The 13940-nt window shown below is 37.5% G+C and overlaps 1 protein-coding gene across 1 annotated transcript in view; it reads left to right on the forward strand.

Annotated features, from left to right (window-relative positions):
• LOC106524427 (protein FAM19A2) overlaps nt 1-13578 on the forward strand; it is a 105343-nt gene extending 91765 nt beyond the window's left edge. The window contains exons 3-5 of the mRNA XM_014018232.1: nt 4722-4871; nt 7020-7144; nt 12618-13578. Coding sequence (XP_013873686.1) covers nt 4722-4871; nt 7020-7144; nt 12618-12629 — 287 coding nt within the window. The 3' untranslated portion in view covers nt 12630-13578. The remainder of the gene's footprint in view (nt 1-4721; nt 4872-7019; nt 7145-12617) is intronic.
• The last annotated feature ends 362 nt before the right edge of the window (nt 13579-13940 follow it).

Below are 13940 nucleotides of genomic sequence, written 5' to 3' on the forward strand. Positions count from 1 at the left end.
CACACACACACACACACACACACACACACACACACACACACACACACACACACACACACACACACACACACACACACACACACAAAACCTCTATGTTCAGGGCAATCTGTCCATCTGTTAGTCTGTCAGTTACATGTTATCTTTAGTAAATGGGGTTAACAGCAACCGCTGCGTTAGGAGAGGCAGGGATAACAAGTAYTCGTGCCAAGAAGAAAGACCAGCTCGAGTTGAGAGAGCCGGAGAGGCATCAACAGTAAAGAACAGGGAGTAAGAAGGAGAACACATTATGAAAAGTGTAAAAATTCTCTGATTTARGCCCCGTGATTGAGGATAATGGTTTGCTACCCTGCTGTGATGGCTCTGCGCTGAGCCAAGAGCAAGAGAGAGAAAGAGGTGGGGAATGGGGCGCTGGAGTAGCTGAGAGAGACACCGAAAAAAGGGGGTCATTTWTGAAATAGCAGCAGGATGAGGTAAGAAAGAAGATAGAAGGTGAGGAGGAGAGAACAAGGCAGGGAGGAGAGCAGAAATGGATGAAGTGGTTAAAAACACACAAAAAAAGGTGCAATTTATAAAATATGAAGAGACATCTAGTTTCATAGAGGCTATTTTCAGATTGCTGGCCAAATTTTTTTTTTTTAATTTTATTTTGGCATATTGAGGTTGACTTTAGGGGAAAGTAACTTTTTCAAACTGGATCCTCACATTTGTGGAAACTGAGATAAAATTCTGATTTCTTTCTAAAAATGCATTTGATTGAAGACAACAGGATCTCTAAAATCTGCAGCTGCAGAGCAAAATGGAAATAAGGCTGCTAAACATAGGGCTATGGAGAACAGTGTGGATACAGAACCGTTTGCAGGAATGTGGGATAGTTCTGCAGAACTGGAAAAGGCAACCATATAAAATGACAGACATTGTTGGGATTTTAAASATTTTAATTTATCATGTATCGTCGTTCTCATCATTCCCTAAATTGCATTCAGGTCCTGCTAGTTTAATGCGGCCTAAACCGCATCGGCTTCGGCCTCTTTTTTGGGGGATTAAATCTCTACCCCTAACTTAAAGCATCTCGTATGAGATTGCAGATTCACTCAGCGCTCTCGTCCTATGCCGGGGTCCGAGCGCCAAACTCTAATGCCATTTAGGTCATAACATTGCTGGTCTGGTCATGTCAATAAACCTCCTAAAGCTCATTCTGTCTCRTGTGAGTCTTTCCARGTTGAATGTATTTTTGGCACAACTTTGCGCATCCTTTATCTAACTGCATCCATGTGGATGTAATAATTGTTAATCATGTGTGTCTGGTGTAAACAATAATCATKTTCACATCATGAACATTCTCAGAATCACTTCTAAGTGTMGCCAATGGAACCAGAACCACAGAAACSTGGGTACGCCAGYCCTGGAGTTGGCGTGGGGCTGCATACATTTKCACATTCATTTCAGTTTTGATACATCTGRAGTTTTGTGTGGAAAATGGCRTWCGCAAGCTKTTTGTGCATACGCACCGTTGCTACATGAGGCCCCAGCTGAACACCTTAAWGTGTTAGTTTGACAAKATCATTTTASCCCCGCCCACTTTGCACATGGTTGGCTCTTAATCACAMATACACAAATCAATCCACACCAAATTTTATCTGCAACACCAGGGACACCTGCTCAGCATGTTTGAGTAGTAGTTTGACTAGATCAATTCAGCYCCGCCTACTTTGCACTGGTTGTCTATAAATGACACATACATGATTCGATMTGAACCAAATTTTGTGTGCTTCATAAGAGAGACCTGCTCAACACATTTGTGTTGTAGTTTGACAAGATCACTTTAGYCTCGTCTTTTCACCKTWTGACATTATTTAAATAATAATCCACTTTATATAGACCCAACTGAATGATTTGAATGTGGAAAAGAATGACTTAAAAGTAGGATGTGTCTCATTTAAAAGTGATTGCTTGCACAAATTTGAATGCGTAAAAAAATAAATAAATAAATTCTTAATGTAAAGCTGTGCCAAAATAATCATTTATATTGTGTCCAAGCACTTTAGCTTATAGTTATTTTACCATATGGCCCATAGAGGGTGGGGAAAAAAACAACAAAAAAACTGCCATCTATTAACCTTAATATGCGTAATCAAATCATTCCTCTAGTAAAATCCTCACCCCCTCCTCCTCATTACKGGCCTCCTCCTGCTGAGCTCAGCATGCTGCTGCTCTCACTAATGCTCAGTCAATTACTACTGCAGGTGCTGAGACTAAAAATGGGGCGGAGTGTGTGTRTAGGTGTGCGTATGTCTGAGGTTCATTTAAGGCATTTCCTCTGAATGTGTCTTGATTTCCCTGAGCTGTGGTTCTGCAAAAAAAAAAAAGAGTGTCAAACATATTAACTAAAAAAAATATGAGTAGGTATGGAAGAAGATAAGATATAAGACAGACGGGGGGGTGGGGGTTAAGCTCAAACTCTAAAACCTGCTGGTGCTGCTGTTAATTTTGCTCATGAAAGATAAAACAGCTGGAAAAAACCGCTAACATAAAATTCAGGTGCTCCTGTATGCATCATGYATATTTGTTTTTTATGTAAAATTTGCCAACATGTTAAATTATGCTAAATTTGTTTAAGMAGTTTTCTAAATATTCCATGAAGAGAGTTTTGTGAGTGTCATTTTGACTGATCAAATAGAGTGGAGCGTRTGGAAAATAATATGGATTTATTGCAATGGATGTCAATGAAATAAACAATATCTCCGCCATATGTTTTTGTAATATTGCACAGCTCCAACCAAAACAAACCGCTTCCACAGCTGTTGATATATCGTTTTATTTGTCAAAGCTTGTTATAGAGTCAGGAAAGACTAATTCRATATTGCTGTGAATCTTTGGCCCCTCTGCTGGAAGAACTAAACAGGCACTCAGACAGAACAATGCGAGACAAACACACAGTGAGTGAAACAAAGTCACAGTAGTGCTTTCTACTGTGACTGTAATTGGACTGGGTTTTGCAGGACTGCTTCTTTGTCTTTTTCCTCATTAACAGTACAAACGAAGAACTTTTTCAGATCTTTGTTAGTCTCTTTAACATATTCATATTGGGACTTGCGGCTTGGCGTTCCACTCTTTTAAACACTTTTCCGACAGAGCAGATTCATTGTTTGCTGCTTTAGTTTTCATTGCTATGCAGCGTGCGGCCTTTTGTTGTATTGTGAGTGCAGTCCTTGTAATAGAAATAACAGTAACTTCCAACCACAGTTTGAAAAGGTTAGATGAACACACTGTGGACTTGAGTTTTCTCAATGATACAAACACACACCCAAGCAAAGTGAACAGATGACCAGTCTGTATTATTTTCTCTGTGTAAGCTATTACACACAAATGCACTGCATACYTGCACACAGAGCTCCTGACAAGGCCTATTGTTTGTCCTTGACATTTTCATGTGTTTGATGAGAAGCTTATATGAAAGGGCCATATGTTGACATCATACATTTTCAAAAGGAGAGCGTTCTTTGTTCGCTCTCTTGTGGCTGGTTCGAGGGTCTACTGTGTTCAGGGTGAGCTTGCTCCTAATCAGCCACGTGGCTGCCTGTTTGAAATGTGTGTGCACGTGAACATACACAAAAAGTTGGGGAGCTGCAAATAAAGTGAAGATGCTTTTCACATCCACCATGTGTTTGTATTTGAAGAACTGAAATGAGAAGCAACACACACACACACACACACACACACACACACACACACACACACACACACACACACACACACACACACACACACACACACATATGGGGTGCAACAATACACAATATTTACAAGACTTTGGGATTTACTGTCAAAGCTGTTTGTCTGTTAGCAAAATATCTTATGAACCTCTGGAGGATTTATTTGAAACTCTAAGAAAGTGATCATATTGTATGACATACAGTATATGTAAATCTTGTCAATATTTGGAGATAAACCAATTTAAAAAATGATGCCAGAGCCTACAAAAAATACCCTTGACAATACAAAAATGTCTAAAACTTTGTCRAGYATATAAATGTTGAGTTAAATTTAGTGTGGTAGTAGCAGATAGTCTTGGCCAATGTATAATCTGACACATCTCATAATATCACAAGATATTGGACATATTGGTATGACTAACAAGACTATAACTTTCATTAGAAGATTACTTTTGTTTTACAATTTGTCATGAAAGGTTGTTTACAGTATGCTTTCCACTTGGGCTTTAATTGTCTATAGTTTTCAGTATGAAAATCAGTGTAGAAAAGTAGCACTGTAGAACAGATGTTCAGTTGTTTTGCATTTTGGGTTTACCATGTCTTGGAAAACATTGCATAAACACTAAAAGTCTGTTTATTTACATGTTTAGTTTGATAAATCTGAATGTGAAGTACATTTTCTTTGGCTCATTTTTTTCCTAACATTGTCCTTGAAATCTGAACTTCATTGTAATTTTGTTAAAGTTCCATCTAATGTCATGTTTATTTTGACATATTGTTTTGGAGATTATTTATTCCTGATCCTGGAAGTGCTTCGATTTCAAATTATTCTGCCATCTTGTTTTTGTTTCCATTTTAGTGGCAAGTGGATTTGCTTGCATTTGAAAAACAAGTCTTAATTTTCCCTTAAATATTTCTACTCATTTAAATTTCTATTTAATCAAATTTTGGTTAAAAAAACAAAAACAAAGTAACATCTTTGCTGACTGAAGACTGTTTCTTCCACAGTGCATGTGAAGGCAGGAACATGTGAAGTAATTGCTGCCCACCGCTGCTGCAACAAGAACAAGATTGAGGAGCGATCTCAGACCGTCAAATGTTCCTGTTTCCCGGGTCAAGTCGCCGGCACTACTCGGGCGATGCCCTCCTGCGTCGATGGTATGTTTCACTCAATGTCTGTTTGTGTGAATCTGCACATTCCCACTGTCTGACAAACACCTGATTTAAATAGGGTTGTAGAAAAATGCCATTTTCTGTTGTTCCTGTTTTCACACTCATTAGATTTCCCTTTGTTTGATAATAGGCTCCAGCTCCAGCTCAGTTATTACWAGCAGAGTGCTAAAGCTGTGCTTGCATTACGACTCTGGAAGAAATACTGAACTAATGTACTGTATACAGAGCTGCCTGACATTTACTCTGCATTAGCAGCAGCCTATTTGTGTCTGCTATGTATGTGTTTGATTTTCATGTTAGAGAGGAGTCACTGCTGCTTCATTGTCCAATGTTGGTTTTTCTCCTCACCAGACACATTTTATTTAAAGCACACTCAAATATATTTTTGTGTTGAGCTTAGAAAATTTTCAGAAACTGAAATGTAAAAACCATACAAATTATACATTTTTAAGATAAACAAATTTTGAAACATTTTTTTTACCAAAACAGTTTGTGCTTTTTAATCTACTCATTACTCATTACTCATTTTTTGAAGAAAATATAGTTGAGGTATATATATTCTAATATATCAGGGTTCATGCATAAAAATAAGTATTCACAGTAATACTTGTTATTTGAAGACAGAAAATCTTGCAGGTACAGTCAGAAAACACTCTGGCTGTTGGAATTCACTTTTAAACTTCAAAACAAGACCAGATGGAAGCCAAGTAAAAATAAGTTAACCTTAACTAATTTGGTATTTACAACAGAAGTTCTGAGATTAATCACAAGATTATAACTTGATAGTCTGCAAACACTTCCTACACTATATAAAAACTGATGGTTGGATTTACTTAACTAGTTTATGTCAACAATTTCCATTAAACTGAATTGAGTAAAGCCACATTTACATCGAAATAAATTGTGAAAGTTACGTTACACTTACTCAACTCAGTTAAGTGCAAATTGTTGACATAACTTAGTTAAGTAAATCCAATGATCTGATTTTTGAGTGCACTTTCATAAAAATCCTTTAAAATTTATAATAGTTGGTTAGAAAAACCTCTAACTGTAGTACACCTCAAAACTATACTGAGCCTTAAATCTGATTGATTATGTTTAAAATATCTTCAAATGAAACAAAATAATAATAATAATAATAATAATAAATAAAATAAAAACAATGAAAAAAATTCATGGTTTTAATGAATTTTAAAGAAAAAAATGGCCTCATTCTCAACTAAATAACTCAGGGGGGTCAGTTTTTGCAAAGCCAAAGGGTCACTGGCTGAACATCCATCAGTTATTATTGACAATGACATTGACATATAAATTTAAAATACAAGTTCATCTGAATTGAGCTCATTGGTGGGTCAGACTGAGCTCGGACAGATGTGGCCCCTGGGCCATCAGTTTAAAAGCCCTRTCATGAAGTGAAATATTGGTATAAAACAGTTAAATAGTCAAAGTATTCAGTGAACACAGAATGTGATGCTAYAAAAGTTGGTCATCAGGTTTTAATTTTGTTGCACTTATACCAAAAAGTAGAAATTATTGTGTTTTTACTTTGATCACATTTTTATTTTTTTWAATCATTTTAACATTTACATATACTTGTATTTAAACGTGGTTTCAGTTATTTTCAGAACAAAAACGGAACTCTGTTACTGTTGAAAAAAATTGGATTAGGAAATACTTTGCCAATTAATCTTCCCAGACATATTTGAGTCATAATTTAAACATTCACTTAAAGGCTCTAATAAACCATGCAGATGAGAAATTGTGGCAGTCAATTCATCAGATCTGTAACATTCCTTAAAATAACGTGAAACTAACAGAAATGCCAAGTTTTCCACATCAAATCACATTAGGTTTTGCTCGCTCTCTTAACTACATAATCACACTGTGACCAAATCCTCGTGGTATTTCATTCAGTAAAAGATTAGTGCTTCCAACTGCTTTTTATCAACATGCCATATTAACAGAGCATTGCTGGGTTTGAAATGTATAAACATATAAAAAAATATTTCCTTGAAACTCTGAGAGAAAATTGAATAGAGGTGTGTCTCAGGAAAGTTTGATGTCAAAATCCACTAATATGCAATGAAGTAACGGCATGATTGAAAACAAATCCACCACTTTGTTTTCTCGTAGCCTCCATTGTAGCCCAAAAGTGGTGGTGTCAGATGCAGCCGTGTATGGAAGGCGAGGAGTGTAAGGTTTTACCGGACCTCACGGGATGGAGCTGCAGCACAGGCAACAAAGTCAAGACCACAAAGGTTGGTGTGCACATTGTTCTTTTCCAAAWTCTGTGTGATTTTTTTTATTAACCCATTAAGGGTATTCATCCTCTCTGACTGTGTTTTATATCTCATCCTTGGTCTTCTACTTTTTTCACTCTTTTCATCATCCAGATTTCTTCACTTTACTTTCTCCATTTTGGAGCAAATATTCTCTGCACCAAAATAAAGCCAACAGGAACAAGGCAAATACATGCACACGTACTGAACGTGATATCACAATTCCCTTCACTCTCACTTGCCCTGTTTCCTTGTCTCTCAGTGGCATGCCATCTGACTCCATGTAAAAAAAAAATGCCACATTCAATTCACAGCTACAGTTGGATGTCCCCGGATAGTTGTTAGGTTCACATTCTTTGATGATAAAGTTTGAATGCTATGTGAACCAGTCTTTTTTTTTTTTTTTTGTGCCGGGTTTTCTTGCACTGAGTTCTGTTTGTTGCTCTGTGCCTTTGTGAGGCCGTGAATATGTGTGGGCCTTCGCTACTTTCGGCTTCCCAATTGCACCTGTCGGCTGCTTTTCACTGGCCTGACCTGAGCAGCTTCCTTAAGCAGTCTGTCGTGGGAAGGGAAATTGGTGCAAAACTCGCCTCCTGTCACTGTACCCTTTCTGTTTCRTCCCTCCATCCTTCTCACCTTCCATTATTCATGGCCGGGTGCAGACCTTTGTTTTCTGCCTAAATAATTGATCGAAGGCGTGGTCAGAGGGGCACATCATGAGAGCATCTCTTTAGYGGAAGGAGAGGGCTGAGAAGAGGCTTGAGATATGCAATATGTGCTTTCTTTTTTGTTCTGACTTTAAAAAACTCGGACGATCCCAAGAGACTCAGTAACAATCTCTKTACTCCGGAGTGATAAAGGATGCCCTCGTTATTTTTCCTCCACTCAACTCTCACCTAACAAAGTGAGTTATATCTCTCAAAAACTTGCATTTTTCTCTTTCTGTTATCTTTTGAAATGTTTTGATGCATAAGCTCAAATTTAAGTTTGCTCAAAAGCTTATTGCAGGTGCATTTTCTGAGAGATGTCACAAAGATAAACAAAAATTCTTGAACTGAGCTGATGTCAAATCTAAATGAGTTGTTGAAAGCTGTTGATGTACATTCAGTTGTTTTTCTGAGAGTTGCAATAAATTCTATTCAGTGACATTTTTTTGCTAATTAGAAACGCACACAAATGCACACAAAAACAGGCAAACACATTACTGCRTCGCCTTCAGCTGCAGGCAGATTGAGTGAGTGGTTCTGAAGTAATAAATAGTTCTAATTTCACAGAAAGGCACAACGTTTTTGACTGATGTGATATACATTTTAAAAAAGAAGTTATTTCTTGATTTTGTGAGGGTKGTTCGGAAACAAATTTATATATTTGATCTCGAGCGTTTAGTTTTATCAGCCTTGAAGTGTGCATTTCTGGTTTCCTGAACAAGATCAAAGCAARCAGTCAGACATCGCCTTATCATTGACTCTGCCACTGCTTAAAAGACCACAAATATTGGCTGTCTCTTGCATTCAGGTCTTTGATCAATGATCTGYGTTCTCCTGCTCTTATGTGTTTGGGTCTACATTATTTGAAAGTGTTGGCTTATGTGTTTGCCTGATGATGAAAAGAGTGATTTTTTTTTCTTGCCCCTCTGTGCTCCGGTGTTGTATGCTGAGGTCAAGATGCGCAGGCATCCAGATCAATAGCATCGAACATTCTCTTATAGTCCCATTAAGACCTGCTCGTAAATTGAAATTGACGATGGAGCAGGAGAAAGAGGATGAAAGAGGGGCAACAGTAAGGAAGAAAAATGCAGGAAGAGACAAACAAGAGAAACAGGTGGAGTAAAGTAGGTAAAATAATTGAGGGGAGAAAAAAAAAGCTTGATAAATGGGTTATCAAAACTAGGCAATTGACAACAGCAAACAAATAAAAAAAAAGGATATGTACCTCCCATCCCTCTTTGTGATTCTGGCTGGAAGCAGAGGAAAGGAGGAGAGTGGGAGGGCAGAAGGAGGGGAGGAGGAGGAGAGAGCAGACAGCTCGATCAATGCCAAATAATATCATATGGATGAACAGACAGACGTGGTCGCGATGCCAAGTCACCGAGCTGTCACAGGCTGCAAAGCAATTGTRTGCAGATGCACAAAGAGTCACATTAACATTTGACAAATGAAAAGTTGTCATGTCAGCGATACAGGAAATGTTTCAGTCCCTATGTACTGTAGGCGAGCAGGTGCTGCAGCCTGAAAGAACCATTAACCCTCTTAGAAAGAACATACTGTGTTCTGGAAGCATATTTCAGTAATACACAGAGCAAATCAAAGCCTTCTGCACATCGGAACCATTTTCTGTGACTGGAATTTAAAGTAAAATTTGTATCCCAAAAAGTAAAATAAAGAAAAAACACACATTGTGGCTACATTTTTAAAAGAATGACATAAACTGAACTACTTAAAACAATTCTAAAACAGCTAAAACCAAGGGGAAATGGTGTTTTGTATCCAAATAGATCTACTTAAGTGTGTCTAATATACCAAAGAGCTGAAGTTTTGTGTTGGATTTGATAATTCTGCACTTTTTGTCAAAAATAAAAGAAATGACAACAGGGAAATTCATTAATAAAAAACATATTGTCACGGAAGAAATTACATTGGGAAAATGTGTTAAATGTAGCACTCATACTACACTGATAGTCTTCATCATTTCTTACTCTACGGTTTGTTTTCCCTCTACAGTCCATATCCTTTGTTTTTCCATTTTCTAGATTGTTTTCAATTATCATGACACAGATTTAATTTTATAGAGGTTTGGAACTTCCATATGTTTAATAAATTCAAATGAAACAACTGTAGTGCAGCTTTAATGAAAAGTACATGGAACAAGACTGATTGCCATATGAACAACTTTTGTCAGGCAAAAAGTGTCACAATCTCATAAGAATGATAAATGGGGTCCAAAAAAGGCCTATAAAGAAGACTCTCAAGCACCACTTGTTTCCTTTACTTAGTAAAGTACAGACACAGTTACAGACAAACCTTTAAAGGCAATGAATGAGCACCAACTACGGATTTTGTCTTTGCACCTTWAAGTGCAGCAGGCATAAAAATGCAAGTGTAAAGCATAGTGAACTGGCATGACAACAAACTCCAGCAGACTCTTTGATCAGGCACAGTGGTGGATGCCTGAAGGCAATAAGAATGGACCCAGGCAGTGTGGCCTGGAACCATATAGAGCAGATACATTACAAAGGTTCAGCTGTCAACTTGAAGGAATCCGTACTCTGAACTCAGCACTGGCTGACCGTCGCACTTTTGTTAGAGCTGCAACATRTGGTTAGCTGGTTAAAGAAAAAAGAGAATCYGTGAAAACACAAGATAAAAAGGGATGGCATGTGTCGAAGCTGAAGAGGGAATGCAGGGCAAAGGGGGAAGAAAATCTGCAGGTCTCAAAGTGTTTGGTCTGTCATATTCTCAAACACAGCGGCTCATCCTTGGTTGTAGAACCTTGAAATAAATTCAACAAAACCCCAGCATTCCTTTCAGAGTTTTAAAGGGATCCATGATTAGTTGTAATATTAGACTTTATTTGATAAACATTTATTTTAACTGAAAAATAAATACTGTAAATATATTGTAGGCTGTTTAGATTAGTAAATTTTAAAAAAATCTATATTTTAACATGGACTGAGCCATTTTATTTACGCGCAAAGCATTCTTGGTAATTCATGACATGGAAAGGTCATCGGTGCGATGCTGCTAGTGAGCTATATCCACCCTGAAGGTTAATCTTGGACAAAACCTGACGATTGGCTCTTTTAAATGAAACCAAAGAGCATTGACAGAGAGGAGAAGGAAGAAATGACTCAGCCTGTAACTGAAAATGTGGATGGAGGACAACAGAGCTGCTCCATGGAAGAAGAACCTCAGCTTAGCCCGTTAGTTTTAGCTTTAGCGCTGTCACTGTATTGCCTTATATGTATTAGCTCATTGCTAGCATGACAAACTAACAAGCTAAACTGAGGTCCTCATCCATATTTTCAGTTGCAGGCTGAGTCATTTTTGCGTTCCTCTCTCTGTCATGTGGATGGAGGACCTCGGTGACGAGAGGAGAATGTGTAGGGCTGAGCTAGATAAGCTGAGGTTCTTCTTCCATGAAGCAGCTCTGTTGTCCTCCATCCATATTTTCAGTTACAGGCTGAATCGTTTCTGCCTTCTCCTCTCTGTCAACRCTCTCTGGTTTCATTTAAAAGAGCTGATCGTGAGATATTGTCCAAGAATAAACTTTGGATATAGCTCACTCGCAGCCTTGCACCAATGACCTATCGACGTCATCATTTACCCAGTATGCTTTGCATGTAATTAAAATGGCTCAGTCCATGTAATATATATTTTTTAAATTTAGTTTAAAAATTATAAAAGCTAAACAACCTACAATATTTTTACAGTTTTTATTTTACTGTTAAAATACGTGTTTATCAAATAAAGTCTAATGTTACAACTAATCCTGGATCCCTTTAAACTAAAATAACATTGAGCTGAAAAACGACAGAATTATAGTTGTTTTGGTCAAAACTTGCAAACACTGTTTTTGTATGCAATATTGTGAGATGACTCAGAATAACAACAAATTTAGCTGAATATCAGTAAAACTGAGTTATAGCTAGTTTTGTATTGGCTAAACATAAGTCAATAACCAATGCTGGTCATTTTAAATCAGGTTGACTCCAAATGTAAGGCGTTTTAGATGCACATCCAATTATTACTTCATGGTTGTTTCATTTAAATCTTTACAATGGTAGGGCTTAAAGTTTGATATGAATGACTCTCACCTAATACCAGAGTCACTTTTATCTTAATATCTGTAAAACTGGCCAAAGTAACCATTTTCTTTTTGCTAAAGTTGCTTAGTTGTGGCGAGCATCTTGAATGGTGCTGCCACCAACACGTAAAGCATCGTAGGCATTTATCCAATGATTATTTTCTGAGTTTCATTAAAATCCATTTGTTCACCCTTGAGACATTTTGCTAACGCTCCAAAAAAACAAACAGAAATGTCTGATTGCCTCACACAGATAAAAACATCATTGCCTCTTGCGTTGAGCGATAAAAGTGAGTGTATGAGCGTAGAAAATGGCCAGACGTGCCGACTTGATAAAGAGAGTGATTAGTGCAGCTATCTCAACAAACAGATGTTAACGACACGGAGGCCAGATGCTGACTGGGAGCTTCTGTGGTCTGGCTGCCCCGACTCAAGCTGTGTCGTGTTTACTTTCTTGGGTGAAAAGAAGTGACTCCCCAATGTGCAGCACGAGTGCTCCTCCAATAAGAACTTCTGTCCATTTATTGACATTCTGCTGTTCTCTCACTCTGCAGTTGTTATCCTTTCACCATGTGAGTTCATCTCTGAGGTATTCAAACCACCTCATGAGTTTTGATCCACAATTTGTTTTTCCTTCTTGCTGTTTCAGGTGACCCGATAGTCCTTCCCATCGGAAGTGAAACAGGAGGAACAGGTGGCGAAAGTACTTTCAGCACAAAGAACTTTTTAAGTTTAGAAGAAAAGCACTCTGATGGATTTCTATAAGAAACTGTTGAATTTTTCTGAGCATAACCAGGACTCGGTGGCTGAAGAGATCGAACTCTTAACGCTGCTCGCCATCAACGCCGAACACTTCTGGCTCTCCTGGCTCTTTTACAGCAGAGGACTGACTACACCACCCACAATCCTTTAATGCTCGACAAAAATTATGAACGTGAACTATGACCTGAACATCATTAGGTGACAGAAAAAAACATGACTTCTTTAAAAAACCCAATACTCTTCATCTCTCTTTTTGGCCGAGTTGGGCTCCACATGGACATGAGGAAGAAATGATGTCTGGATGTTCAGAGATTTTTATTTTTATTTTTATTTTTTTTGCTTTTAGGTAAAAGTTCTTTAATGCAAAGATGAGAACAAAAAGATGATCCAGAATGCTTGCCTCATGTAGTCTGAGTGACATATTTAAACTTACTGTGCCACATACAATCTGCTCGCTGTCAAATGACCTTTTGGATCTGGAACCGAATCTCTTCTTTTATTTCTTTATTCGTTAAAAATCCAACACCATGACCATATTTTACCTTGAGTAGTCTGTGGCTCACCACTTGCCATTTTAAATGCAGTTTATCCTTTCTTTTCTCCTATTATTTTTTTTTTGGATAGAAAACAAAATCCTTTCCGGGGTGAGGTTACACTAATACAAAGTATATGTTATGGTATATTAAAACATGTAAACGTGTAAAAACTATGGTCAGTGGAATCAAAGGGGGCTAAAAACAAATTGATGCTCTATACTGGTTTTAATATGTGTTTTTAAAACGCCTGTTAGCAGCTATTGAGTACATGTGTCAGTATTATATGAAATGAATAAAATCTTTCAAATGAAATGACTTCTTTGTGGTTTGTGTTTAGCCTGATAAATAATCAAAACTCTGCAGTTGTTTCACAAAAACACAAACGTGAGCTGTTGTTGAAAACACCAGTGAAAATTGAAACGTTTCCCCAGAAACAAGAACAAAAGAAATTGACACTGTTAATTTGTAACCACTGTCAGTGCGTCGGGATTGCTCCAGGAAGTCTCATAAATAACTGGTAATAATTTTGCTGTTTACTTAAAACAATGATTTTATTATGTTTGTTTCTTGATGCAAAGAATGACTGGTCAAACCTTTATTATTTATGACCCCCGCACGCAAAGCATAAATGAGTCATATTGTTTTTGTACGTTCTTTTTTTTTTTTTTTTTTTT

This window comes from Austrofundulus limnaeus, unplaced genomic scaffold, assembly GCF_001266775.1.
Source record: "Austrofundulus limnaeus strain Quisiro unplaced genomic scaffold, Austrofundulus_limnaeus-1.0 Scaffold3, whole genome shotgun sequence".
Taxonomy (NCBI): Eukaryota; Metazoa; Chordata; class Actinopteri; order Cyprinodontiformes; family Rivulidae; genus Austrofundulus; species Austrofundulus limnaeus.